We start from the raw sequence: 26,615 nt of genomic DNA, 5'->3' as shown, positions 1-26,615 counted from the left end.
TTAATATCTCCTTAACGAAGCCCCATCCGACATTTTTGCAAAGGAAATTGTTGTTCAGAATCGTCTCAGCTACCCCCCATTTCCGGCTCCTCCCCGACTTTTGGGGCACCCTGTATAACCGTCGCTCGGCCTTAGTTTCCGAGATATTTGCAAAATACCATTGCTACTACTACAATGAATATTGCGTATAGCAACGCGTCCGTGACAGCGTGTGTGTAAGCGTTGAGTCGTCGATTGTCCGTCAGACACGTCCGCGTCTGTGAGTCTGTATGCGCCCCCTCGACCCCCCGCTAAACTATAAACATCCCCCAGGCTAACCGTGTACACACCTGCGTGGTGCGCTGCAGTACTCGTTGTTGCTCTCACGACCAGGGGCTAGCCCCCGGAACCCCATTTTTTTACTGTACGAATAAAAATCATGCGCTACTTCATATGTATGAATGAGTTCGAAACAGATTAAAACACGAGCCGATCGACGAATGATAGCTAACACATACAGACTCACAGACGCGGACGTGTATTCCGAGCCTAAACAATGGAGGACTCAACGGTTACACACACGCTGTCACGGACGCGTTGCTATACGCAATATCCATTGTAGTAGTAGGAATGGTATCTTGCAAATATCTCGGAAACTAAGGCCGAGCGACGGTTATATGTATAGGAAAAAGTTGTTCAAAATATTGATTTCTACAACATATTCAAAAATCAGATCGTAGAAATCAGTGAGGATGTATCTGTTCTCTATAATTACCGAATTTTGTAATGTTACTCGTACTTTGATCTTTATATGTTTCGTTTAAATGAACTTTACTCCTTATCATTACTCCACACCCATCAATACATCCATACATCGTACGTTGTCATACCTCTAGTGTACGGGAATATTTTCAACAAGTAGTACAGTGCAGTACAGTGCATTAAACGCATACACAAAAGTAACCGTACTGCTGTAAGTTCACGTTAAAAAATATTTTCGTAACGCAATAGGAAAAGGAGACAGCTAAAATGTTTTTGCGATCGGTAAGTAATTTATCGAAAAGTTATAAGACGGATATTCTATAAAATTAAAATTAACTGATTAAGTGATACAATACAATTTTCGGAGATATGCAAAAATAAATGTATACAAAATTGTTCAATATATCAAACGTTCAATCACGAAACTGCAACTGTGTATTATGTTTCTTAGGTATTAAAAGGAGGGATGTGTCAAAAGTTGACACGACCATTCTCAACAGGAACTGAGAGTGCTACGGGTTTTAATTTTGGTTAGCACAGTAATATACTACAATTATATTGTGTTACAATTGCATGGTTCATGTTTGAAATGTTTTGTTTATTGTAGCACTATCTGAAACTCAAAGGGAGATGCAAGATTTAGCACGAAAGTTTACAAGAGAAGAAATTATTCCAGTAGCTGCTGAGCACGATAGAACTGGAAAATATCCATGGGATATTGTCAAGAATGCATGGAGTTTAGGACTTTTGAATAAGCATATTCCTCAACATTGTGGTAAAATTAAAGATATATATGAAGAAAGTGAAATAGGATTTGAAAAAAAATAAAAGCAGACTATGCATATATATATATTATAAGTTTGTATAGATTATAAATGTGTAAACTATTATTATTATAGGGGGGATGGAGTGTAGCACTTTCGATGGTTGTTTAGTTGCAGAAGAATTTGCTTATGGTTGTACAGGAATATCAACTGCATTAGAAGGAACAGGACTAGGTGTTAGTATCGCAGAACACTCTTAATTTGTATTCATAAGAAACAGACATTTTAAGTCAAATGTATTTTATTTGTAGCAAGCTCCAGTAATTGAAGCTGGAACAAAAGAACAGCAGAAAAAATATCTTGGTAGACTTATCGATGAGCCCCTCGTAGCTGTAAGACAACTAAGTGGAAATTTATTTACATACATACTAGCAATCTATATATTCATTTTCACAATATAAAAATTGTAGGCATACTGTGTTACTGAACCTGGTGCTGGATCAGATGTAGCTAATATTAAAACGAGATCTGAGAAAAAAGGAAACGAATGGATTCTTAATGGAACCAAAATGTGGATAACAAATGGCAGTGTTGCTAACTGGTATAACTAATTTATAATTAAATTGTTACATTAATTATCTTATTCATTATTTTTAATATATATTAAAAAATTAATGCTCTTTAGGTATTTCGTGTTGACGAGATCAAATCCTGACCCAAAAGCTCCATTAAATAAAGCCTTTACAGCCTTTATCGTCGAACGTGAAACTGAAGGTGTAACTGTTGGTCGTAAGGTAAGGTTCTTTCCATTGAATTTAAAATCACTTCGCTTCAATAAATAAAACTGCTTTATTTTTTCACAAAAAGGAGATAAACATGGGTCAAAGAGCTTCTGACACTCGAATGATAACATTCGAAGACGTCCGTGTTCCACAAGAAAATGTTTTAGGTGCTGAAGGGGAAGGTTTCGTACTTGCTATGAAAGTTTTTGACAAGACTAGACCACCGGTAGATTGAACAAAAATATTTCTTAAAGAGGAAAAATGAATTCTTAGTGTTTGAATATTATATTTTATCCTTCTTATAGGTGGCAGCTGCAGCTGTTGGTTTGGCACAGAGGGCGCTGGATGAAGCTACGAAATATGCAATAGAACGTAAAACATTTAATAAACCAATAGCAGAACATCAAGCTGTAGGATTTATGCTTGCTGATATGGCAATTGGTGTTGAAACGGCTAGACTTGCGTGGATGAAATCAGCTTGGGCCTCTGATCATCGTCTTCCATCGAGAACAACTCTTGCCAGTATTGCGAAGTGTTATGCTGGCGATGTAGCTAACAAGTGTGCAACGGATGCTGTACAAGTACGTAACATAAAATGTATATTTCTAGTTACTCTAAACATTTAAATCCATTATTTTACATTTTCATTATATTACAGATTTTTGGCGGCGCTGGTTTCAATTCTGAGTATCCAGTGGAGAAGTTGATGCGAGATGCAAAGATTTATCAAATTTACGAAGGCACCGCACAAATTCAAAGACTAATTATCTCGCGTAATATAATTAACGAAGCAAAACAAAAGAACTAATAACCATAAATTTAATAATGCGATTACTTCTAAATAACGAAGTCATTATTCTTAGATGAATTTATATTTCTAAAAATTTCTTAAGATTTTTGATATTAATGTTAATAATATACAACATTATTTTGTTGACTGTAAATTGCGATGAAAATATTTTATTAGTATAAAATTGAGCATGTATATTTTTATAACACCGTGTATGTTTGCTGCTAAACATTTATAAATTCGTTAATTGGTGTTGTTATTTTCTAACATTTCTCTACTTCGAGAAATGGATAAAAACATCGTGCGTTGAACGCAAAGAGATGATCTACAGATTATAACCTCTGGTCGAATGTGATTATTCTACGATTCATATTTCGCGGCTCTCGGTGCCAGATGACGCTGCGAGCGTTGTCCGAAAGCGTTAGTCAAGTGTATTGTACAATGAAAAGGGATTACATCGCATTATGTCCGTCAGGCCATAGTTTTTACACGGTTATATTTGGTGAAGTCGTGCGTGACGAGTTATGCAACATTCGGTGTAAAAGCGCCCCATAATAGGACGACCAGATATTGTGACACCTGACCTACTTAGACAGTATCGTCGTATTTAAGACAGTGGTAAACTGACAACATTTATAACCCTAAAAATGTATTTGACAGGCTTTCGATTCGCAGATTCTAAATGCTTGTAAACACGAGAGAGCAGAGAAATCCTTCGGAAATTGCGTCTTTCCGCGTTACATTATTGGAACACAGTACCGTGTCTAGTAATACCCGGTACCCATATAAAACAGTGGTCGATACGTTCTTTCTTACGAATTCATCTCTTCTCTGTCGTAGTTCGATACCATAAACATCGAATGCAAAACATTACGAGACTATTCGAATGTTCGTGATTTACTATTTCGAATGTAACAGCGAATTCGAACGCTCTCTTCACGGATAAGTGGCATTTACGAAGATCAGTATAGTATTTTCCCTTTCGATATCCACTGCCGTGCCTGCGCATCGTAAACACGGGCGCAAGCTATATATCGTCAGCATTTTCTTTGCATCTCGCATCGGATACATTCATCGAACTATCATAAAAGAAACCTCTTGGAATTATACATCACATTCCCCATGAATCGAGTAACTTCCTTAAATCGATAATCGCAATGATAGACCTAACAGAGAGTTCGATAAGATAGTAAATTGTGACATTTCTAAAGACGTGGATCCGCAAATAGAAAATCCACATTCTCCGTATTTCATAGAAACGAATGGTATTAAGAATCCAAGATCTATCGAAGCATAGTAGGAATCATGCTGCCAGCATCTGTTTAAGATATTCTAATGTGCGATAAAGAAGTTGACGATAAAACGCCTTGAGATCGGCCGTCGGACTCTTAGATGCAGGCCAGCAATGGCAGCAACCGAAAGGCGATCATCGAGAAAAGTGATTTCGGTGTGTGATACGGACACGGGATACAGGCCAGGGGCGTTTTGGCGCAGGGTGTACGGTACTGGAACTCGTGCTGTCAGAGCGCAACGGTGCGCCGGACGCTCGCTTGACTAAGGGAGTGCCCGTCCCGATGCAAAGTGTAAGTGAAGTGGCCTACAGACCTACATTTGTCTAACGTTCGATTTTTTTCACGAGCCGCCGGACAGGAGGTTAATAATCCGCGCGGGGCTCATTTTTCCGCGGGCGTGTGCGATGTCGCTGTTGTGTGATATACCGATGTTCGGTTGAAAGAGACGGTGTGTAGTTTCGGTACGCTCAGACGGCGCTGGCCGGCGCGGGGAGCGTAGTAGTAAAAAGAGAGAGGAGGACAGCGAGAGCGTGCGCACACGAGGACGAGAGAGAGAGTGAGACCAAGAGGGAAAACCGTCCGACAGAGGGAGACGGAAAAGAAGGAACCAGACCGAGCGCGCGCTTCTCTCGAAAGGAAGCGAGACGGACAGATAGATAGACGGGGGGGCGAGAAAGAGAGAGCGCGAGGGCACGTAAGAGAGTGTAGGTGTTCCTCGAGAGAAGTGCGTGCGCTCGGGGACGACGTGCAGGAGGAGGGACCCCCGTCTGTCTGTCTGCTGGAATGCACGAGGGCCGAATGGCTACGGGGACAGGGGAAGGTGGGGGCCACACGGCCCTCGAGAACACCACCACGACGGCCCTTACGGAATCATCGTCTTCCTCCTCCTCGTTACCGACCATCCTGACCGAAAACACCACGGCTAATCTGCCTCTGACGGGACCTCAACAGCAGAACCTTCATCAGGTACAACAGCAACAGGCACAGCAACAGCAGCAGCAGCAGCAGCAGCAGCAGCACTCACAACCACGGGTTAGCTTGATCACTGATCTGCCAGTAAACGATGCCTCAGGTAACCTCAACGACATTTCTGTCCTCTCGAGTTCTTTGTTGCCGTAGCGTACCGCTTGCCAAACTCCCTTCTTTCTTCTGTGCTTTGCCCCTGTCTGCTTCACTCTCACTCTTCGCCGTTTCTCGGTCTCGCTTTCGCTTTCGATTGTCTCTTTCCCTCTTCTTGCGCGCGGTCTTTCGCCCTTTCTTCTTCTCCTTCTCTCGCCACCGGTACACATTGTCTGTTTTCTCTTTCTCCTTCTATTGCTAGCTGCCTCTTTATGCCCCCCTTTCTCTCACTCGCTTGCTTGCGCTCTCTCTCTCTCTCTCTCTCTCTCTCTCTCTCTCTCTCTCTCCGACTTGCTTATTCGCTCGCTCTTTCGACTCGGTCCACTTCCGAAGTTACAGGTACACGCGGTCTTATTTTTCCTCGTTGCTGCAACGCGCGAGCATTATCCTTTCAGATGATTTCATTACAGTGCAATTTCTATGATAGCTTTGTTTATACGTGTCCTATACTTGCGCGTAGATTTAGTAACGATGTCAGATCGTGAAATCGACGCTGAATCGAAACGGCTAGAACCGAATCGTTCGAAAATCACGTCTAACGAGAAATCGAATAATTATATAAACTTAGATCGATTCGTATCGGAATCGATTGGAATCCATCGATAATTGCCCGCAGCGATCGATTTTCTAGAAAATCGATTCCGAACCGAACGTCACATCATAGGAAGTCGCGCAGCGGAAAAGTTAACGCAATTCTATCCTGACTTTTCCATAATAAAACCCGAAGAAATTAATTTCATTCATCGACGCACTTCTTTGCAAGTATTTGTTAATCATTCCGTAACGCATGCCCGTTATCTTTATCGATAGATATGCCATCGAAACTTGTTTATCTGTAAACTTGTTCTTCGTACGCGATACACTACGTTTACGTAGCGTGCACGTACAAGTAACGACGAGAGAATAGAATTTGCGTATACGCAGATCGAACACTGTGCGCGCAATATGAAAGAAGAGCGTTGTTCCATATGGAATGCACGGTAGACGAGAGTGCCACGGAGGTTCGTCGAATATTTACCATGTAAATGTTTCTGCCTCCTTGGACTCTTTCTGCTTAATATTCCAATGCAACCTTTCTCAGTTTAAGTATTTTATCCGTCGATTTGCGAGTGGATACTCGTCAAACCGACACGGGATTTTATCCGAATGACAGGTGCCAATGAAAATTCTTTATGACGGGTTATCGAGTTGAACGGGTATTCAAATAAGCTTTCTTTCGTTCAACGCATAACGCGATTTGATTGTATAATCCAGACTGCAAATTTGTCTCGAACACGTGACGCAAATATAACCGAAAAAGAAGTACACGATAGATCTCGCGATAGATGTGAAATATTTAGATGTAATAGATTCAACTGCTCGATTCGATATATCGCCATATATCGATGTTATTTGTTATTCATCGTTCCAATTAAATTTTGCCCATCCCTGCCGCAGCCAATGCGACGCTCGAAGCGTTAGCTGAACCCCAGTTTGAACGTGCAGTACGTGCAACAGGCGTTTCGGTGTAAATTCCAAAGCGAAGATGCAAAACGAGCTCGGGCCTCCTCGTTGCCTCAGATTTAGAACAGACAGCCTCCGAGTGTTTCTTTATGAACGTTGCACCGACCCTTCGCGAACAATATAGCGGTTCGATGAAACGAGACTCGTCGGTTGGCTTTATTTACGTTCACGACCTCTACTCCTCCCATCGAAATGGCGGGAGTTTCGCGACTCTTATTAGAAGCTCCCCAGTTGCACCCTTTTCGCGGCGTTTACTTTTTAAACACTCGAATTTATTGAAAATACATTTTCAACTAAATACCTCGTTCAAACTTTCATCGAATAAAAGTTGATTCGGTTCAGGGCCAATTTCAGTTCGAGACGTAGACGCGCGCGCGCGCGCGCGGTTTAATTTCCTTAACCGTGACACCAAAGGCTATCGATTCGGGGGAAAAGGTGGGTCAAAAAGGAACCTCGTGCGGAACGAGTCCAATTTCTGTTCCCCGCGATAAAGATGTCAAGTATGAATATTCATGGCTCTCGCCAGCATTAACTGTGCAGATAATTGGCGGTGGCATTGCGCGATTACGCGGGCTCGTTGCAAGATAGTGTTCCTCCGCGAGTCTCAAGGGCGGGTTCGCGCACCATTTTCTCGATTCTCGATCAGGTGGCCATGCGTTACCGTTCCTGCCACGTTTAGGAGGTCGGATATTAAGTTGCAATTTGTTCTTTTCTACGAAGAAAAATTTACCGAATTTTTCTGTAACCACGAGAATATTTTCAGTATGTTTCGACGTGCATTTGGTACTTTATTTCATTCTTGAGAAATCGGCGAATTTTAGTTACTATTTTCAACTCCGAATTATAGTAGGTTTGATAAAAAAAAAAAAAAATATACGTGTCGAATTGAGTAACCTCCTCCTTTTCGAAGTTGGTTAAAAAAGAAACATTCTGTTAGGTATCCCGTGTTGTTAGCGACGCGGCTCCCTTATGAACCGATAATGTCCCGTGTCTCCCGTTTTCGCGGTGTTACCCGCTCAACCTGCTCGAGCGTGGCGATTCCGTCCGCAATGCGCTTCGAGGCTTGGTCCACGGAGCTTCTGAAAAGAACGTAAAGAATAGCCGAGACACTCGAACCCCTGTCGAGTCTCTTTCAGCGGTGCAGTCGTGTAGGGAGCATTCCCGATGTTCCAGAGGCTTCGTTATTTTCGTGGAAGAGACGAGTCCTATTACCTTTCGCACAGACCCGGATTCTTTATTCGCATGGCTATTTCTAGTCCCGGCGTAATTAAAGAAAAGTATTAGGTGTAGGAATTAACCCTTTGCACTCGAGATGCTTTCTTAGCATTCTATCGTCAAGAATGCCAAGCTTAGATTGAGACTTCGAAAATGAGATCCTCAATTTAAGATTTGGGAATCAGGTCACCTTTGCCTCGACGGCAATCATTATTGACACTTGGAGTTCCAAAGAAATTAAACCTAAAGAAAACCTAGTGGTGACTGAGAGTCACCTCTCGAGTCCAAAGGGTTAATTCTGTGCCTTTGTAAGATGAACTTATCATTTGTTTATAAAGATAAACCATACTATTAGGTTGTCCCAAAAGTTTCTTCCGTGACTTGCGCTCAATTATTTTGTGTGCCAGTGTTTATATAAATAGACAACCTAATTTCTTAGATGTGAATATTGAACAGTAATGAATATGTAACAGTAATGGAGCAAAATGAATCGTACGCAGTTTAATAATGTAACATTAGACATAAAATATTGTGTACGTATTACTTATTAACGAAATGGAAGAAACTTTTGGGACAACCTAATACTTTTAATCTTCCCTTTAGCGTGACAAAATATTTATGTTTGAAGGATTGAACGTTAAGGGACAGAATTAATTTCTACACTTAGTAGATTTCGCGACAGATACTGTTATCAAACTGGATTCGAGTCTGCTTCCTCTTCAGAAATGACACAGTGAGCAGCGATAGCGCTGTGAAATTAGCGATGCGCCGAATATCGTGTAGGAAATGGCGCGAAATTATCAACCGGAAGTATCGTTCGCAACTGTGTCGCGGAAATTTGATAACGCAGCTTTTCGACGTGTTCGTCCGATGCAGGGTTTCCGCGTTAGCGCCAGGCTCGGTTCTTCAATTCGAAACGTTTAATTTTTAAAAATCGTGTCGAAGACGGTTTCGTCTTAAAATGGTTTTTTTTGGTACCGGTTCATTTTACGAATTTAATTCCCAAACACTAACATCGAAAATAGTTTCCACGTGCTTTATTAATTTCAAAGAAAATTGATTCCCCCACAAATCACGATAAAAACGGTGGCTGCGGTATATCCGCAAGGATCACTGGCCTAGCCTAATCGGGGACGCAACGAGCTTCGCCGCCTGTCGACTTATCGAGTTCCGACGCGATAATCGGCGACGGAACAGGTTGCCGTTCGATTAAAAATGGGTCTATGTTACGGCGACGCGATCGCGAAGCGAAACTCGTTACGTCACCGCTTGTCGAGACATCGGGCGCAGTGAAAGCATCCCGCAATCATCGCGATGCAACTCTACGAGTGCGTGAGTACGATTTTAAATGTCGGAAAGACGCGTTCGCTCGTTGCGTCCTCCTTCCGAGCTCGCGTCTCACGCCGGCGAGCAGCTCTCGGTTGCTCCGGGTTTACTTTTACTTTCATCCGGAGGCTCGCTGAAACGCTTCGTCAACGAGGCCCGACGCCCCGAAAATTTCTCCTCGTGCAAACAGGGCCCAGAGAAAAAACATTGTTCCAATATGGCCATTTCTTGTCCCTGGTGAAAAAGTATTTGTTACGTTATACGTACTTTTGCAGGGAAACGCTTCCTAGGAAAGTTGTTAGAATTGTATTTCTATAAACTTTATTTTCTAAAGGATTACAACATATATAAGAATGTTAGAGGAAAGATGTTCGAAATTCACGACGACCCGTACCACTTGACTTATTTCGACGGACTGAGGATCGTCGCTTTCTGTCCCTGCTAGGACCCCACCCCTCTTTCTGCTTTAAGGAAAAACAGACACTTTTCCTCAAGACTCGAAAGTGGCAATCGTTGCATTCCAACAGAACTGTTTCTCTGATCCTCGAAGAAGGAACATTTTTTTTTCTGAAAAATCGAGAAGTTTCACTAACCGTCTTCACCTCGGCATTTCCTCTGTCTCGTGCAATTAAAGGTGGCCCCTCGTAAACTACTAATTTCCCAATATTGTCCGCAACGCTAGAAAGTGGCCCGACCCTCGCTCACAGATACACGTTATCTACAAACATTAAGCACCAAAGATGGTAATTTTCGAACAATGTCCCCTCCGTCGTCGGGCCCGTCGGTTGCTCAACACAAAACTCTCATTTCCACTCGTTCGAGAAGACACGACCCGTCCACGGGTCATCCGCGTCCCCTCCCGTGGCAATAACTGTCGTCGAATTCAGCGTCGCGACGCGCAACGTCGGAGTAATTCCACCCACTTTACAATCCTAGCGTCGTAATTCACTCGGCTCGGGAGAGCGACACGCCTCGGGTAAAAATATTGCGAGTCGCGCGTCGTTCGCAATTTTCCTCTGCAGTAAAAGTAAAATATTAGCCCCGTAAAAGCCGCTTTTATCCCCGAGCGTCTCGAGAATTCCGTGAAAATGGAAAAAGGGACAGCTGGCGAGGGCTCTCCGCGTTTTTCGTAAGCGTGGCGGCGCGTGCCAGAATTTCCTCGTGATCCCGAGCTTTGAGACTGTGTCGAGACACCGACTCGTGCTGGGGGTTGTATTCACCCCTGCGGACAATGGGGGCACGTCAACATCTACCTGCTGCGCCGAGATGCACTTGTTGCGCGACACGCAGGCGGGGGGTCGGGACCCACGGTTTGCGCACTGTATAAATCACGATTATCCGCTCGGGCAGGGGGCACGAAGGTCCTCCGTCAAGCGGGACCGACGGCTCAGGTGCACCTCGAACGGATTTTGGGTCATCCGGTTATATGGGGCACGTGAATGAATCTACGAGGCCCTTGGTACCTTCAGATTTTATCACTTCGATTAACCAGTCAGCTGTGAGTGACGAGTATACTCGTCGTGAAGAAAATGCAATATTTTGTGTCATGACGAGTATACTCGTCGTGAAGAAAATGCAATATTTTGTGTCGTGACGAATATACTCGTCATGGAGAAAATGCAATATTTTGTGTCATGACGAATATACTCGTCATGGAGAAAATGCAATATTTTGTGTCATGACGAATATACTCGTCGTGAAGAAAATGCAATATTTTGTGTCATGACGAGTATACTCGTCGTGAAGAAAATGCAATATTTTGTGTCATGACGAGTATACTCGTCATGGAGAAAATGCAATATTTTGTGTTGTGACGAATATACTCGGCATGGAGAAAAGGCAGTATTTTGTGTCATGACGAGTATACTCGTCGTGAAGAAATTGCAATATTTTGTGTCATGACGAGTATACTCGTCGTGAAGAAAATGCAATATTTTGTGTCATGACAAGTATACTCGTCGTGAAGAAAATGCAATATTTTGTGTCATGACGAGTATACTTGTCGTGAAGAAAATGCAATATTTTGTGTTGTGACGAATATACTCGTCATGGGGAAAAGGCAGTATTTTATATCATCACGAATATACTCGTCACACGTAAAATTTAGTTACAATTGGTTATTTAAGAATATATTTCACATATTAATGTGAAACGAGGTAATTCCCATAAATCCCGCAATTGCTCTAAATTTATTTACTCTAATTACACCCAGTGAAATTAGGAAGACGAAGGTGCCGAAATCGTTTCCAGGCACACTTTCCTTTTTCTCTATTACCCCGGGCAACATCGGAAGTGGCATAACAATGGCCACGCGACCCTTCCTCTCCGTCTCTCGCACTCTCTTTTCACTTTTCATCGAGAGTTTCGTTTCGTCGTGTCGTCTCGTTTAAATCCCATCGCCTGTTTATTGGCCAGCTGCCCTAGGGGTAGCGACACCCCGAGAATCGCTTCCCTTTTCTTTTTTTTTTTCTTCCGTTTTGTTTGGCATTGTGCAACCGTTGACACTGTTGTCCCAACTCACGCCAGGAGCGAAGAAGTCGTCGCTTTCCTGCGGGAATTTACGACTCGTCGCGCGCCCCTCTACCTGTTGCGAACGCTAATGGCAAAGCGGATAATTGCTCTTCAACTACCTGCGGAAAATCTCCGTGACGGTGAGCCCACGCGCGTCGTGCCATCTCACGATTCCAGGATTTACTTGGTTCGGAAACGAGGGGTTCCTCGTAAATGAAGATAAAAGTAAATGGCGACCAGCCAGCTCTTTATTCAGCGACGACGTTACGACGATACGTAGGGGTGACCGGGGGTCAATTGGAACGTTTTTGATAAAGTAGCTTACTAGGACTTCGTTTTATCTGTTTGGTAATGGACTTCTATTATAGCTAGATTATCTAGGTTTAAAAGTGCATTATTCGATTGACGTTGTATCGATACGCATTGTATCGAGCTACGTCGCGTCGAATTGTGCGAAAACGTACCGACTAGAACACGTCCGTTCTATTCTACCATGTTATTGCAGCCAGATTTATGGTAATTGGCAGCGAATTAGATGTGCGTGATGCCGACGGAGAAAAGAATGAGTCACGCCGCCGGTGTCGTTGCAGAAAAAGTGTACAAAGCGACGTAGAGTCAGACAATTCAATTCGAGACGTACGTCTGTCTACAGCTTTAAATCAACATTTGCTCTCCTTGCGATTCTATGTAATTAGATAACACGGTGTATGTTCGGAAAGTCGCTCGTAGGGAAAGATCTCCAATCTGGAATTCAGCTCGACGCCTTTCGTTTCTACAAAGCAAGGAAAGACTGTTCGTCGTAATCGTTCTTTATTGCAACGGAGTTAATTTTACGGTCGGAGTGTTCGTCTCTACTCTTTTTTTTTTACGTGTACCAAATCAGTGGCGAACCTGGTATACGTCGCCGCGTGTACGTGGCTCCGTTGCTTTACGTACACTCCCACGCCACGTTAAGACGATGGGTCGTTTCTCCTCCACGGCGGTCGCTATTGAATCGCTTGACCCACTTTGATAAACTCGCATTGGAATAACTCAATAACACCGAGCCGAGCCAACAACAATAATTATTATTCAACGTTCCCAGCGGGCTGCGGCACCGGTGTAGATACGTCCGCCAATTTATCGGTACGAACGTTCATCCCCCTGCGTTCACGGCGCCCATTTTACCCCCTTACATCGTAACGATGAGATATTACGTCGCTGCCGGCGTAATTTTCGGCTGGCAGCTTTCTAGACAGGTGTTGCGCACTTTTTGTCGGTTGAAATTTAGTTCAAGCGATGGGAAAATATATTTATTGGGTTGTCTGGAAAGTCCATGCCGATTTTTAGTAAACGGTACAGGTCTGAATATATCGGAATGGTTGAAAACAAATAACACGTGGACATACACTTAACACGTTGATCCCCACGTCACCCATATATGGGTGACAGTGGTTTTCACTGAAAAACGAAAAATATTCATTCTGAAAGTTAAGTGTCATAGGAAATGAATTTATATGAAATGTTTGAATTTCGGTGAAGTTACAAAAATAAATACCGCAATAAATATTTGATTATGTAGTCTTCGATAGTCAGTAAATAAAATGAAATCGGAGTAGAAATTTTCAAGAGTATCAGTCTGGCAGTGAACGTGTTAAAAGGTGGAAAAATTGTGGAACAAAATGATACATATATAATTCAATAAATATATATCAAAATTCAAACGTGTCTTTAAATGTTTCTTAAAAATTGGCACGAACATTCCGGACAACCCAATAATTATTTAAAATTGTTCGACCTATCCAACATTTTATTGGAAGCAGATTTAGAGGGGATTATGAAATGTTTTTTTTTAAAAGACATCGTTACGATGAGTCAAAATTGTCAAGCCTTCGAGAAAATGAATTTTTTTTAATCCATACATACTATACATTCTTTTAGAAAAATTGGAAATCTTTCGAGTAAAATATATTGAGACACTCGATTGTACAGTTTAATAATTATACACGTATTCGTAATACTAGTGATTTTAAAATATCATGTATAGATGTGTGATAGTCGAATACGAAAAGTTTAATGCAATCATTGATCAAAATCATACGGGTACTTTAAGTAATAATAATGAAAAAGTTCATCTTTGAGAATCCATTACAGAGCGAAATTCGTTTTGAGAAAACTGCCGAGACACGCCTCGTCCAACAATTAAAACAGTAATTTATGTTAAAACGGCTTGCGGTAAAAGTGTGTCGTCGAGAATGTCCAGGCTCGCATTCTCAGAGGGTTAGTAATCATTATTTCGTCATAACTGATTTATTGAGAACACATATAATTGCATGCGGCGACGGGTTGCATAATAGTATTGTATTTGCAAATGCAAACGAAACGCGTTTAAACGTGTACGAACGACGGCTGCACCGCCGCGACATCGAAAAGTAGACCGTGTATGCATCACAACGTCGCCGAAATTGCTTCTAACTCGTGGCGCCCTCTGAATGGTATCAACGTCTGAAAGCTCGCCTAAAGGATCGCATATAAGAATTGCTATCCGTTCCATCCGACGCATGCGCGCGACACGCGAAGCCGCGAGGGTGTTAAAATGTTTCGCATTACGGAAACGTTCGATTCGTTTCAGCCATGCGTATTGAAACCGTCGACGTATAATCGGTTTGCAATTTATAGATTGGGCTCCGTTAATTTCGTCTATTTCCATCGAAATATAACGATATCGTTTGAAAGGTTACGAGTATCTGGCACGCCACGGAAACGTTACGTTTCCTCGATCGGTTTCCACGTGCACGACAATCCGCCCGATATGGAATTCGATTCGTTTATTAGCGATGCATAGGCAACCGTTTAGTGGTCTTCGTAGCTATTATTCTACGTCGTCGCCATCAAGCCCTATCCGGCGGTCGTTAAAGAACGTTCGATCAACCGAATACAGTTAGCAGACATTCCTTAAGCTTTCGCGAGCAACCCCTCAAGGGCGCGACCCAATTCCTTAGGAAAATTAATTCGCTCTATGCTTTAGCGTCAGCTTAATTTTCAAACGTAATTAAGGATCATCGATTCGAGTGGGGACGAGACCCGCGCTCTCGCACCTTTTGTAATTCCCACGATCGCCGCGCCACGGCGTTGGTCTCGTTTTGATCAGCGGCTAAATTTAGCGCTCGAGTAATATTTCCCTGGAACTTCCGTGTGAAAAATTCTCACCGTGAATTTAACGCTCGCGGAGAACGTGTTCGCCTTTCCCTTCGCGGTCGATCAAACGGGGGCGAAGAAAATCTCCGCGGCGTGTACGCGTTGCCAACGCGTAGTCTCGAACACGAACCATCGAAATCGAAAGTCCTTATCATAGATAGCAAGAAGCTAGTCGGTGTTTTCGTCGATCTCCGCCTCACGGCGCTGATCTCGTCTGGTGTCACCGAAATCGCCTCTCTCTTTTATGCCGTATAATTCACCCCCCTACCCGTCTCGGCCAATTCGACGCCCAGTGGCGCACCCAGAGGGGTGCAAGTGGGCATTCCCAATTATCTCTAGACATTTTTACGTAAGCGATTCTAGATACTCATTTAACATTCTATCGTAGAATACCGTAAGAGTACATGCAAAAAATGTATATTGTATGTATATGTATATATTCTACGTCTGTATACGTATGTATATGTATATATTCTACGTCTACAATATGTATATATCGTACATGTACTTTGCTTGGAAATATCGTTTGTAAATGTATATTGTATATTACATATATTATATGTATTGTATGTATATTCTATGTATTGTATATTAAATATATTATATGCATTGTATGTATATTGTATGTATAATGTAATTTTTATATTCTTATATGAAGGACAAAATTTTGTTCCTACAGTTCATTTCTACTGTCTGTGATAGATGTTCGATATTTATACAATTAAAAAAAGAAAGTTAGTTTCTCGTAAATCTGTTGGAACCGTTGTCAGGTGTCATTCGTCCGCGTTGCACCCTGTTTGGTGAATTTCTGGGTGCGCCACTGCGTCCGTTCGTTCGTTTCTTCGGTTCGTTCGTCGGCCTGTGTTCGCTTGCTCGTACGTTTCTCGTGCCAGTTATGATGAATTCGATTGGGTAATACCGGCGCGCCGCGGCGAGGCACGAGAAGTGACGCCACGGGACACGGTCTGTGGTTTTTAATACGCGTCCTACTTTCTGCTATCTTTCCCGGCGTTCGTGCGAGAGAGTAAAACGAACGAACCGAGCGTGATCGCGCGTGCATCATCCCCTCCCCTCTCCCCTTGTCCCGCATGCGTCCATCCTGTCACTCTCCCTATCACTCTCTCGCTCGTTTCTGTTAAACCGTGGCGCTCTCGCTGCGTTCGCAACCGAAGAAGCGTGACGTGATTGGCGCGTGTCAGGACTCCCCTTTCCCCCTCACTCGGTCTCTCTCTCTCTCTCTCTCTCTCTCTCTCTCTCTCTCTCTCCTACTATCCTTACCTCTCATCAGTGATGGGACTGATGCGATACACGTCGACGATACTTCAACCGATTCGATACCAAAGTACCCTTTGTAAAACACCGTTCGGTGTCGAAATCTCGGCTACTCTGTATCAGTTCTCGATATGTATGCTTTTGGAACGACTACTGAAACCGTATCGATAACGAGTAGATGTTATCGTTCTGTAGATAGGAAAAAGGAGATTCAATCGGTGTGCAACGATTGCAAGTAGATGCAACTGCGAATAGAGGATTAATATCGAATACTAATATCGTAACCGATGTATCAACTGCAGGGGACTCGGATACACCGGTATCGATGTACCTGTTCGATTAGTATTCATTCCAAAAGTATCCGTACGATCTATGCCAAGCACGTGCTGCACGCGATCGACGGGTATCGATGCCTTCGCGCGGCGATACCTGGTTGTATCGAAACGCGCTACGTTGCATTGGTAGCGCAGCTTCGTTTATTCGGTATCGATGGAATCGATACGGTATTAATCCCATCGCTACCCAGCCGTCTAGCGCCCTGCCGCGTTTACGACTTCGCGCTTCTCCCCCTCTCCCTTTCTCTCGTGGAGTCACGACGCCCTCGAGAGTACCCCCGAGAGACGAGACTCCTCGCGATATAACGAGCAGCGAGGGGGGAAAGAGACGAACGGATCGAGGCCGCGTAGCGCAAGAGGGAGACGGAGAGCGAGCGCGCGAGATAACACGACGCGCGGGACGGCCGGAGTTGCACAGCTAGAAGGACTGAAATTGAAAGTGGTCGTCCCACTGGCCCACTGACCTGATTACCCACTGACAATGACACGAATCCTTGCCTCCCACCGGGGGCTCACCCTCCCCCACCATCCCCTCCCACCGTTCTACTCCCTCGGTCGCGTACGTGGACGCAGCAGCGCCTTCTCGCACCTCTCCCGCGGACGGCGCAGGCGTCGTCCGACGTTAGCGCGAATCCGACGAGGACGCGACGCTTTTTTATCTTCGGAGGATGCACCGGTGCGAGCGTTACGCGCCGCATGCAAAGAGGGTGGCATACGAGAACGAAGATCGAGGCGAACGCGGGTCAGGAACGAGTCCGGGATCTCCGAACGGGGTGTGTCCCACGCGAACGACGTAAAGTCGTAGAAATACAGACGTTTCTTTATATCCCTGTAATTTTTCTCGGAAATATCGTTTTTTGACACTTTACCCATCGGTACTAATTGGTTTTTTTTGCCAGAGGAAGCGGTAATTCGTTATCTATCAGTGAGATACCATGAATTTGGGAATATTATATAAATATTAATTTGTAAGCAATTCTAATAGATGAAATACATATTGTAAAATAGTAATTGATCGCATCTCAACAGTTTTGCTTGATTCAGAACAAAGTTACGAGTTTATAACTTTTGAGTGGTAGACACACTACCTGTGCTCCAATTACCCAAGAGTAATTCCTTTCCCAGAGAAACGTCTAATGAAACCCTAACTCGGCCACTTTTTGATAATTCACGACCAAGGCCTCGACCCACTATGTTTGCTTGGGCGCGGGTCCTTGCGAGGGGGAGCAAAAATTGCTCGAAGTAGCCTAAGCAGATCGCTGGGCGTGTTACGATTTCCGTCATGGGAAAAGAAACGGAACGGGAGTCTATCCTTCCGCGCGGGTAGCTTTGAATGTATCGGGGGGAGCCGTTCTAAAAACGTTCCGTCGGGTTTTTGTCACCTGTAGGATTTCTCAGGCTCGGCTCGGAGCTACCGAGGCTTGCGCAATACTCTTCTTCGTACATTTACAAAAGAAACAAACGACATATATTACAAAATGAGCGCGATACGTCGCCGCACGTGCGCGCGCCGCTCCGCGTTCAACGTTTAAATAGCTTTCTAATGATTTATGCAAGCGAATCGCGCGGCTACGTGAAGCGACTGTCTAACGTCGTCCCCGGCGAAGCGGTTTCCGCACAACGCTCATAAAATGGAACACATTTAAATGAGGCGTAACCTCGTCGAGCCGTGCGTCAGCTGATCCTCGAAGTCACTATCACTTGGTCATGGTCCACGATCTAAACTATGCCGCTTCGTCCTCTTCCGGTATCGTCCCCTCCCCAACGTGCCCCGACGTCGAACGAACTTTCCTTTCGATTCGAAGAACCGTGGAAAAAGAAGCAGCGATAAAAATCCTCTTGTTGTAACGACCCCACACTTAGGCGCCCGAATTAAGGCCTGTTCCGTTTCGGCTAATTTCCTTGGTATGTTTCCTGCCCAGACGTGTCTTGCAACATCTGTACCCGACTCGGCTCGTAAATCGAAGACCCCGAAGTGCCCTTAAGAAGTTTTTATTGCCCGAATTCAATCCGAACCGCGTCGAGCCCCGCAGTTTATTCTCGCAATACCCCGCTTTGGATAAAACGGAATTTATCGTCGCTCCGGGCGGGCGGGGGTGGCTGAGGTTTAAACATTTTCGTGTGGGTAGCCGCCTTTTAAAGAGAGCTCCCCTTCCAGTGGTATACGAAAGCGCGCGAAAAAGCCTCCACGGTTAAATAAAAATTATCGTTCGTTGCGAGTCGACATTTTTAGATCTATCGAATCGTAATGTCTCTCGGCCGATCGCGGAGATATCCGAGCGTTAACCAGTTTAACGATCGAACGTAGGCTGGGTTTATCGGCGGCGTTGCGAGCGATATTCAATTAATTAAGAAGGAAATTATATTCGAACGGCGTTGCATCGATCAGAAACGAAAAAAAAAAAAATAAGAAATGTTCCTCGAACGGAACACGTATGCACCAATTATATACTTCCTTTCGATGGCGAGCGATATAAATAACTCACGTAGCCCGAGCACGTGTTAATTAAGGCCTGGCCGGGAATGTACGGGCCCCAGATATGTCTCCGGCAAATGGCAGACCGTTTCGTGACTTGGCCCATGCTTCTCCACTCTCGCTTTCGGGCGCGAAGGAGGCGCTTTCGGCAGCCTTTCGCAACCCTTTTCCCAACCCAGACCTGCTCGATACTTACACACGCGCTCTCACGTATCTTTGCCACAGCGCTACGTGTGTGGCTGGCTGGCTGCTAGCGATGGGATCAACCATCCCACAGGCCCAAATTTGATTAGAGTCAAGTGTTACAAATGTAATTGTCCTAGATATGAACCCTTTGCACTCGAGAGGTGACTCTCAGTCACCGTTAGGTTTCACGCGGCAAATCTACAATACCTAATGTTTCTTTAGGTTTAATTTCTTTGGAGCTCCAAGTGTCGATAAAATGACTGTCGGTGAGATACAGATAGCTTAGAATTCATGGCAATAGAATGCTAAGAAAGCATCTCGAGTTGCTGGTAGATACCAGAAAAAAAAAGGCCTCGAGTGCAAAGGGTTAATATATTAGGTAGATTGGAAAGTAATGTCGTTTTAGCAATTTTAAGTCCTTGTTTATCACTCAACAGCTCGTTGATTTTGATCGGTCATTGAAAATTTGCACACTAGGTGGCTGTTGATAACGAGGACGATTACATAATTGCTTAAAAATAGAAATTTATCAAAAATTTGTTTGAGTTTAATGTAAAAGAAACGACATTACTTTCCAGTCTACCTAACAATTCTTGCGTGGATGGATAGACGAGCGAAGTGTTTCATTGTACAGCTGCTAGGTAGTCGGTACAGCATCGTCTCGAAATAAGCAACTGCTTTCCGCCTCGAAATAAGCAACTCGGTATCCCCACCTTCTTGTTTGAAGTCGTCCGCCGAGTGAGAGATTCGAAAAGAAGTGAAGAGGTCCGTGGAAGCGAGAAGCCGAATAGATTAGTGGAAAGAGGACAGAATATATCTAATATTTTCTCTTTCCTTGGCGTGTGGATTCTCCGAAACAATACTGGTAGTTGTACATAGTTTGCCGCTAAACCGAACCCCATGTTTTGTCTACGGGTTCCCCACCGAGGGTTCCCTCTCGTCTCAGTCGAGAACAAAGTCAAGCCGAATAGCACACCTCCCTCGAAATAAGCAACTCTCCGGTCCCGACCGAATTGCTTAAATCGAGCATTTTCATTAATTTTCGATTACCCTAATATATAGGAATTTCTTCTAACACGTTACAACACTACTTGATCTCTTCACGCCCTTGGCCACATATTTGAACATTTAGTTTTTTATAATTACAATCGCTGTCAATAATAAAAAGAACGCAAATTTTATAATGACAAACAAAAAAATCGTCCCTGAAGAGGTTAAGTAACGTAAAATTCATAAAATTTCCCAAAAATTTGGAGTTGACATAGTTCGTTTCCGATATTGAACTTGATGCCATCACTACTGGCTGTCTGACTCTGGCTTGGTCTCTCCGTTGCCGAGCAGCTCTCGGCACCCGCCTACTTTCGCTAGTTTGCGTAAGAAATGTATACGTATTCGGTTAGCTAATGTGCCTCGCGACACGATACCCGAGAATTCGAGGCGAATTCTCTTTTTTTTTTTCGGTTAGATTTTCCCCCTCGGAAGCAGAGACGTCCAAGACGAGCATTCTCGCGCCTACTGAAACGTTCTCGTTCCTTTTTTTTTTTTTTTTTTAACGAATCGAGTCGTTAAGCAATTGCCGGCCATTGCGAAACGATCAATTTCACTCGCGTACCGATCGTATTCGACTAATTCGATTAATTGAAGGAATTAAACGGAGGTTAAACTTTTACAATGGCGATTTAACCCTTGGACGACCACGCGATTTTCTTTCTTTCATTTTTTGATGGCTTCTTCCTGTCGCGAGACATTTAACCATTCCACCGATGGCGAATACTAATATGTCCCATCGGGCGGCGTGTACCACCAGTGGCTCACACTTAAACATACAGTCAGTGTAATCAGTATTCGTACAGGGAGCATTTATTTTTACATGGGTTGTTATATGAATACTTTTAACGCTGACTGTATGTCCCATCGGGCGGCGTGTACCACAGGTGGCTCGTGCTCGCGTGTTCACCAGACGGTGTATACCATCGCACCGCCCCATGGCGAGAAACCCAAATAGCGCCGGCGTGAATGTGCGAAATAATGCACCCCGTGCAATATTAAAGAAAGCGTCGACTGAAAAACTCCCACCGCGAAATCGATGTCAAGTCAAAAAACAAACGTAACTAAAACAACGTATTCACGCGAGTATCTGACCAGCGACGACTATATCATGTCGAAGGCACTAAAGTGGCGGGTAATTTCCCGAGCGATAAAAGTCGTTCGCGTAGATAATCCCGTAATTGCCCCGCGAACGGTGCGTTTTTTCGCGTTTCGTTCGGTTGATTTCAACAATTCGAGGCTCCACGGCACGGCATATTTGACAATACGTGACTTTCAACCCGGTTGCGCAACACGGAGATTCATCGTAATATCCTCGGGGGCTTTGAAATAGCGAAACTATCGGGAACTTTCTCGCTCCAAAGATCCTCGAGAGGAGCACTCGGCCAATTTTTCAAGTTACGCGAATACGTCGCCGTCGAAAGTGAAAACCGATCCTCGAGGCTTATAATCTGCGCTCGTAAACTCTCCAGTCCTCTTCTAATTATCGGCTCTCGGCTCCTTCGGTCTCCACCTTCGGTTTCGACTCTTGGAATGATATTTATAAACAAATCCTGCGATAAACAATTTGATGCATCTTCTCGTGTTCAATTTCCTTTAATTCTTTATCCGTTTATTTTTCTTACGCTTGTCTTAATACATTTGAAACCACTTTTAAGCCATGAAATGGATAAACAAGTTAAATAAATTTGCCGTGTTCGATTTTTTTCTATTTATCGTATGCTCGTTTTAATTCGTTAAAAGTTAAGTTGCGCAATAAAGACGCCGTCATATCGTTTTATTAATTCGACATATTTGAACGAAGCTCTGAGCACCAATGGTAACGAGAGCGAACCACACATCTGACACCCATGATGCAATTCCTTTGCTCCAGATAAATAAATCCATAATCACAGTAGAGACACGGTCTGGTTTCTTCCCTCGTTAGCACTCACGCAACTTCAAATTGTAGACTGTCTCGCACAAATGTGAAGATTTCGCGTAAAATAACAAGGTCCTACTATCGGTTCTCTCTACTTTTTTCCTCTAAAAATGTCGATAGCCTTGTCTTCAAGTTTCATAAGTAATCGATAAAATTCCGCCCTAAAAATTATTAAAATCGCCGACGACCCATTTCGCGCGAAAGTCCGTCCCCTTTCTTGTCGAAAACGTTTCGTGGTAGTTCGTTGGTCGCTGCGGCCCGGTGAAAGAGATCCCGGGAACGAGCCTTTTTCGCCTTTGCGAAATCCGCGTGGCGTGCAAACAGTCGTTTCCTCGAAGGTCCGCCGCGAATCGCAGCCGTGGCACGGTGCAGGCAATTAATGGTCTTCCCGTTTGAAAATCGAAGGACACCCGCGAACGGCCTCGCGTCGGGACGCTTTCCGTGAGCGTTGCGTATAGCACGTTTAAAATACACCACGCACTATCACCCCATCCACTCCATTTCGATGGAGGTCACCCGGTAGCTTAAGTGGGTCTCGACCACTTGGTTAGTGTGTCATGGCATACACGTTGCTGAATAAACTTAATCTCAATACCGACGTTAATAAGTCAGCCGGCGCAGACTCACGCGAGTTGTTTTCTTTTTCCTTCATTTTTTTTATCCTCCATTTCCTCGCAAATCCTCCCACCTGTCTCGCGCTCGTTTGGGCCGCGGTATTCTCGTTCCGCGACCTGCATCTCTCAGTTTTTCGGTGTGGGTGCGAGTCGTTGCTGGTCGAAAACATTGATACTAAAATAATTTTTTACAAAAAAAATGTAGCCGACTTCAATAAAGGTCCAGTGAAAAGTATGAAATAATTTCTAGTTAATTTATATGAATACGCACTAGCTCTAGATATAGTTGTTTAAAAGTATGGGAAAATGCAGTGAAAAGCATGAAATAATTTCTAGTTAATGTAAATGAATCCGCATTATTCACAGAGTACTCCACATTACCGACGGAGCAATCTGCATTACCGACAGAGTAATCTGTATTACCGACCGAGCACTCTAATTACCGACAGAGCAATCTACATTATCGACGGAGTAATCTGCATTATCGACCGAGCACTCTAATTACCGACGGAGCAATCTGCATTACCGACGGAACAATCTGCATTACCGGCCGAGCAATCTACATTATCGACGGAATAATCTGCATTATCGACCGAGCAATCTGCATTACCGACGGAGTAATCTACATTATCGACAGAGCAACCTACATTACCGACGGAGTAATCTGCATTACCGACGGAACAATCTACATTATCGACTGAGCAATCTGCATTACCGACCGATCACTCTAATTACCGACAGAGCAATCTGCATTATCGACGGAGTAATCTGCATTATCGACCGAGCAATCTGCATTACCGACGGAGCAATCTGCATTACCGACAGAGCAACCTACATTACCGCCAGAGTAATCTGTATTACCGACCGAGCACTCTAATTACCGACGGAGCAATCTGTATTACCGACCGAGCACTCTAATTACCGACAGAGCAATCTGCATTATCGACCGAGCAATCTGCATTACCGACGGAGTAATCTGCATTACCGACGGAGTAATCTACATTATCGACAGAGCAATCTGCATTACCGACGGAGTAATCTGCATTACCGACGGAGTAATCTACATTATCGACAGAGCAATCTACATTATCGACCGAGCAATCTACATTATCGACCGAGCAATCTAATTACCGACGGAGTAATCTGTATTACCGGCCGAGCAATCTACATTATCGACGGAGTAATCTGCATTACCGACGGAGTAATCTGTATTACCGACGGAGTAATCTGCATTACCGACAGAGCAATCTGCATTACCGACAGAGTAACCTGCATTACTGCATTGACTCACCGAATTAACAAGTAGGCTGGGTGAAAACGAAAGCTGAGTGCCCGGTCTGCCTTTTCTCTCTTGGTCCCGTTTCTCTTTCCGTCTCGCTCGCTTCGCGACGAGGTCTCGCTCTCGCCTCCGGGATTCTCTGTCGGCATAGGCACGCGTGCGCCTCGTTTTACGTGGGAAAATGATTGCCGACGAAACGGGATTTAAACGCCTCGAAATATACGATCGCGATCACACGCATTGCTCCGCGTACGGATCCGAGGCAAAGTCGGGTGGGGAAAAAAGGGCGAGACCAACGATTTTATACGCTCCACGTAGACGATCGACGCCGCGGAACGCTGGGAAGCTGTCGATTCGGTGTCGCGACGTCGAAGGAAAACGATTTTTATGGAGTTGTCGCAGGGAAATGATAAAAATAGAGATTGTAAGATAGAGATAGAGAAAATAGAGAATGTAATTAATAAATAATTTATGTTTCTACGACTATTGTTGTATTACCTACTCTACACTTAATAAAGGATGATTTACTAAATTAATACTTTTAATATCTAAACAATATTATTCCATCTTTTCACTAAAACAGTCAAGGAATTTGATCAAATCACGTACTTTCTTTAGGGAAATGACCTCACAGAGTTGTTATTTTAACATCTCCCGTGAATTGATCATCTACCTTAGGGATTTCATCAAATCTCTATTTTTATCATTTCTCTGCGACAGAGTTTTTTTTTTTATGGGTAGCTGGCGAGCAATCTACATTATCGACCGAGCAATCTACATTATCGACCGAGCACTCTAATTACCGACAGAGCAATCTGCATTACTGACAGAGCAATCTGCATTATCGGCCGATAACTTATCAGACCTAACTCAGACCAACCAAAGCATCTGGCGGATTGTTTCACAAAAATTGTGAAACAATTGTGGGCGTGGGGGGCATGCCCTACAAGTTGCAACACGATTGATTCCGATTGGTCAAGCCATCTCGGCGTAATCGGTGAAGACATTTTAAAAAAAAAAAAAAAAAAAAAAATATACAAGAACGTTTAACGCATCGAACGTTCGACCGATGCGTCTACCGATCGAAACATAACACCTCCCTTCGTTAATCATACTTGTACACGTGTATCAATACACAGTCTCCTACAAAGTAGGAAATCCTGTGATCAGAATTGTCCAGGAATGATATGCACCTGGTGTTTCCTTCGACTCGATCATCTAGAAAGTTTCTACGCGTCAAGGGGCCATTCGTTGGTTCGGTTTTGGGTAGAATTCGACTGCGTTTATCGTTCCAGCAGTCGACTTGATTACGTATCCACGATGATCCCGTTCCGCCATCGATTTCGTGACTTCGCGATTTTTCAAATTCTGACGACAACGATTGACTATGGAACACCGGACGACTATATTTAAATGCGAGCTTAAGATAGATCGAGCTCGCGCCGGAATCGATTTCTCCGATCGAACGATTCGCTATTTCTACTATTAATCGCACGAGCCCGATATTTACCGCCGCGACTCTTTTTACTCTTTTAATTTAAAACAGAAAGTAATAAATTCCCTTCGTGCCTACGTTATTAACGGCGCGCATAGTCATCTCTGGTGACTTTCGCGACGTTCTTGGCCAACTCGGCCGGATCGCAGACCGATTATGTATCGATGGTGGTTTCTTGCGGCGTCTGTGGCAATCAGCGTTGAAAAGTACGCGATATCTCCGAAATGGATCGAAGCGATCGGGCCCAAGGTCGGCACCGTCGAAACCACGTCGAAGATTCCGAGTGCCGTGAAATGTCCTCCGTTACTCTCCGCCCCGGGAGTCGAATATTTGCGGCGATCTCGAATCGGTTGGGCCTTGAGGCGTATGCAACACCTCACGAATATAGTTACCGTCGCCGCGAATGGAAGCCGTTGATAATTTTTCACTCTTACCCTGGGTCATGGTCTGAATGGAATTCAGATTGCCATCGTGCCTTTATCGTATCGCTCGCCGATCGAGCATTATCGCGTCCCTTTTTTTTTCTGCTGAAAACGATCCACGATAATCTCCGAGTCGTTTCATCTTCCATTTCTGGTTCTAGCCGCGAAGAGTTTAATACAACGACGCTGCAATGTCACTAATACCAAAGAAAATTGTTACTTTGATTCCTCGCTTCGGATCGCGTTGCTTTGCAATTTATACCGCGATAAATATAATTATGCATATAATTATAATTCATGCATCGGTGTCAGCGTTTTGCAATTTAATTTGGTCGGAGTGCTTTTTTT

General features: G+C 43.9%; 3 protein-coding genes across 6 annotated transcripts in view; 2 read left to right on the top strand and 1 right to left on the bottom strand.

The window, feature by feature from the left end:
* Positions 1 to 667, bottom strand: part of LOC128872108 (metallophosphoesterase domain-containing protein 1) — an 8,946-nt gene extending 8,279 nt beyond the window's left edge. For 2 of the 3 annotated variants that reach the window (XM_054114465.1, XM_054114466.1), the window contains exon 1: positions 330 to 667. In XM_054114465.1, the coding sequence (XP_053970440.1) occupies positions 330 to 394 (65 nt within the window). In that variant the 5' untranslated portion in view covers positions 395 to 667. The remainder of the gene's footprint in view (positions 1 to 329) is intronic. The other variant, XM_054114462.1, reaches the window with a different exon arrangement.
* A 188-nt stretch (positions 668 to 855) lies between these two features.
* Positions 856 to 3,268, top strand: LOC128872104 (medium-chain specific acyl-CoA dehydrogenase, mitochondrial). Its single transcript, XM_054114454.1, has 10 exons — positions 856 to 1,023; positions 1,193 to 1,271; positions 1,349 to 1,516; positions 1,641 to 1,741; positions 1,817 to 1,897; positions 1,976 to 2,106; positions 2,191 to 2,299; positions 2,373 to 2,513; positions 2,593 to 2,868; positions 2,946 to 3,268. Exons 1-10 carry the CDS (start codon positions 1,009 to 1,011, stop codon positions 3,093 to 3,095), a joined length of 1,251 nt encoding a protein of 416 aa, XP_053970429.1. The 5' UTR covers positions 856 to 1,008; the 3' UTR covers positions 3,096 to 3,268.
* Positions 3,269 to 3,474: 206 nt separating this feature from the next.
* LOC128872112 (uncharacterized) overlaps positions 3,475 to 26,615 on the top strand; it is a 64,628-nt gene continuing 41,487 nt past the window's right edge. Inside the window, exons 1-2 of one of the 2 annotated variants that reach the window (XM_054114473.1) lie at positions 3,475 to 5,441; positions 23,438 to 24,070. In XM_054114473.1, coding sequence (XP_053970448.1) covers positions 5,153 to 5,441; positions 23,438 to 23,484 — 336 coding nt within the window. In that variant the 5' untranslated portion in view covers positions 3,475 to 5,152 and the 3' untranslated portion in view covers positions 23,485 to 24,070. Of the gene's footprint in view, positions 5,442 to 23,437; positions 24,071 to 26,615 lie in introns of those variants that run through there. The other variant, XM_054114472.1, reaches the window with a different exon arrangement.

The sequence above is a fragment of the Hylaeus volcanicus genome, chromosome 2 (genome assembly GCF_026283585.1).
Source record: "Hylaeus volcanicus isolate JK05 chromosome 2, UHH_iyHylVolc1.0_haploid, whole genome shotgun sequence".
NCBI classification, from domain to species: Eukaryota; Metazoa; Arthropoda; class Insecta; order Hymenoptera; family Colletidae; genus Hylaeus; species Hylaeus volcanicus.
The sequence above is the reverse complement of the archived record's forward strand: the minus strand, read 5'-3'. Positions and strand labels throughout refer to the sequence as shown.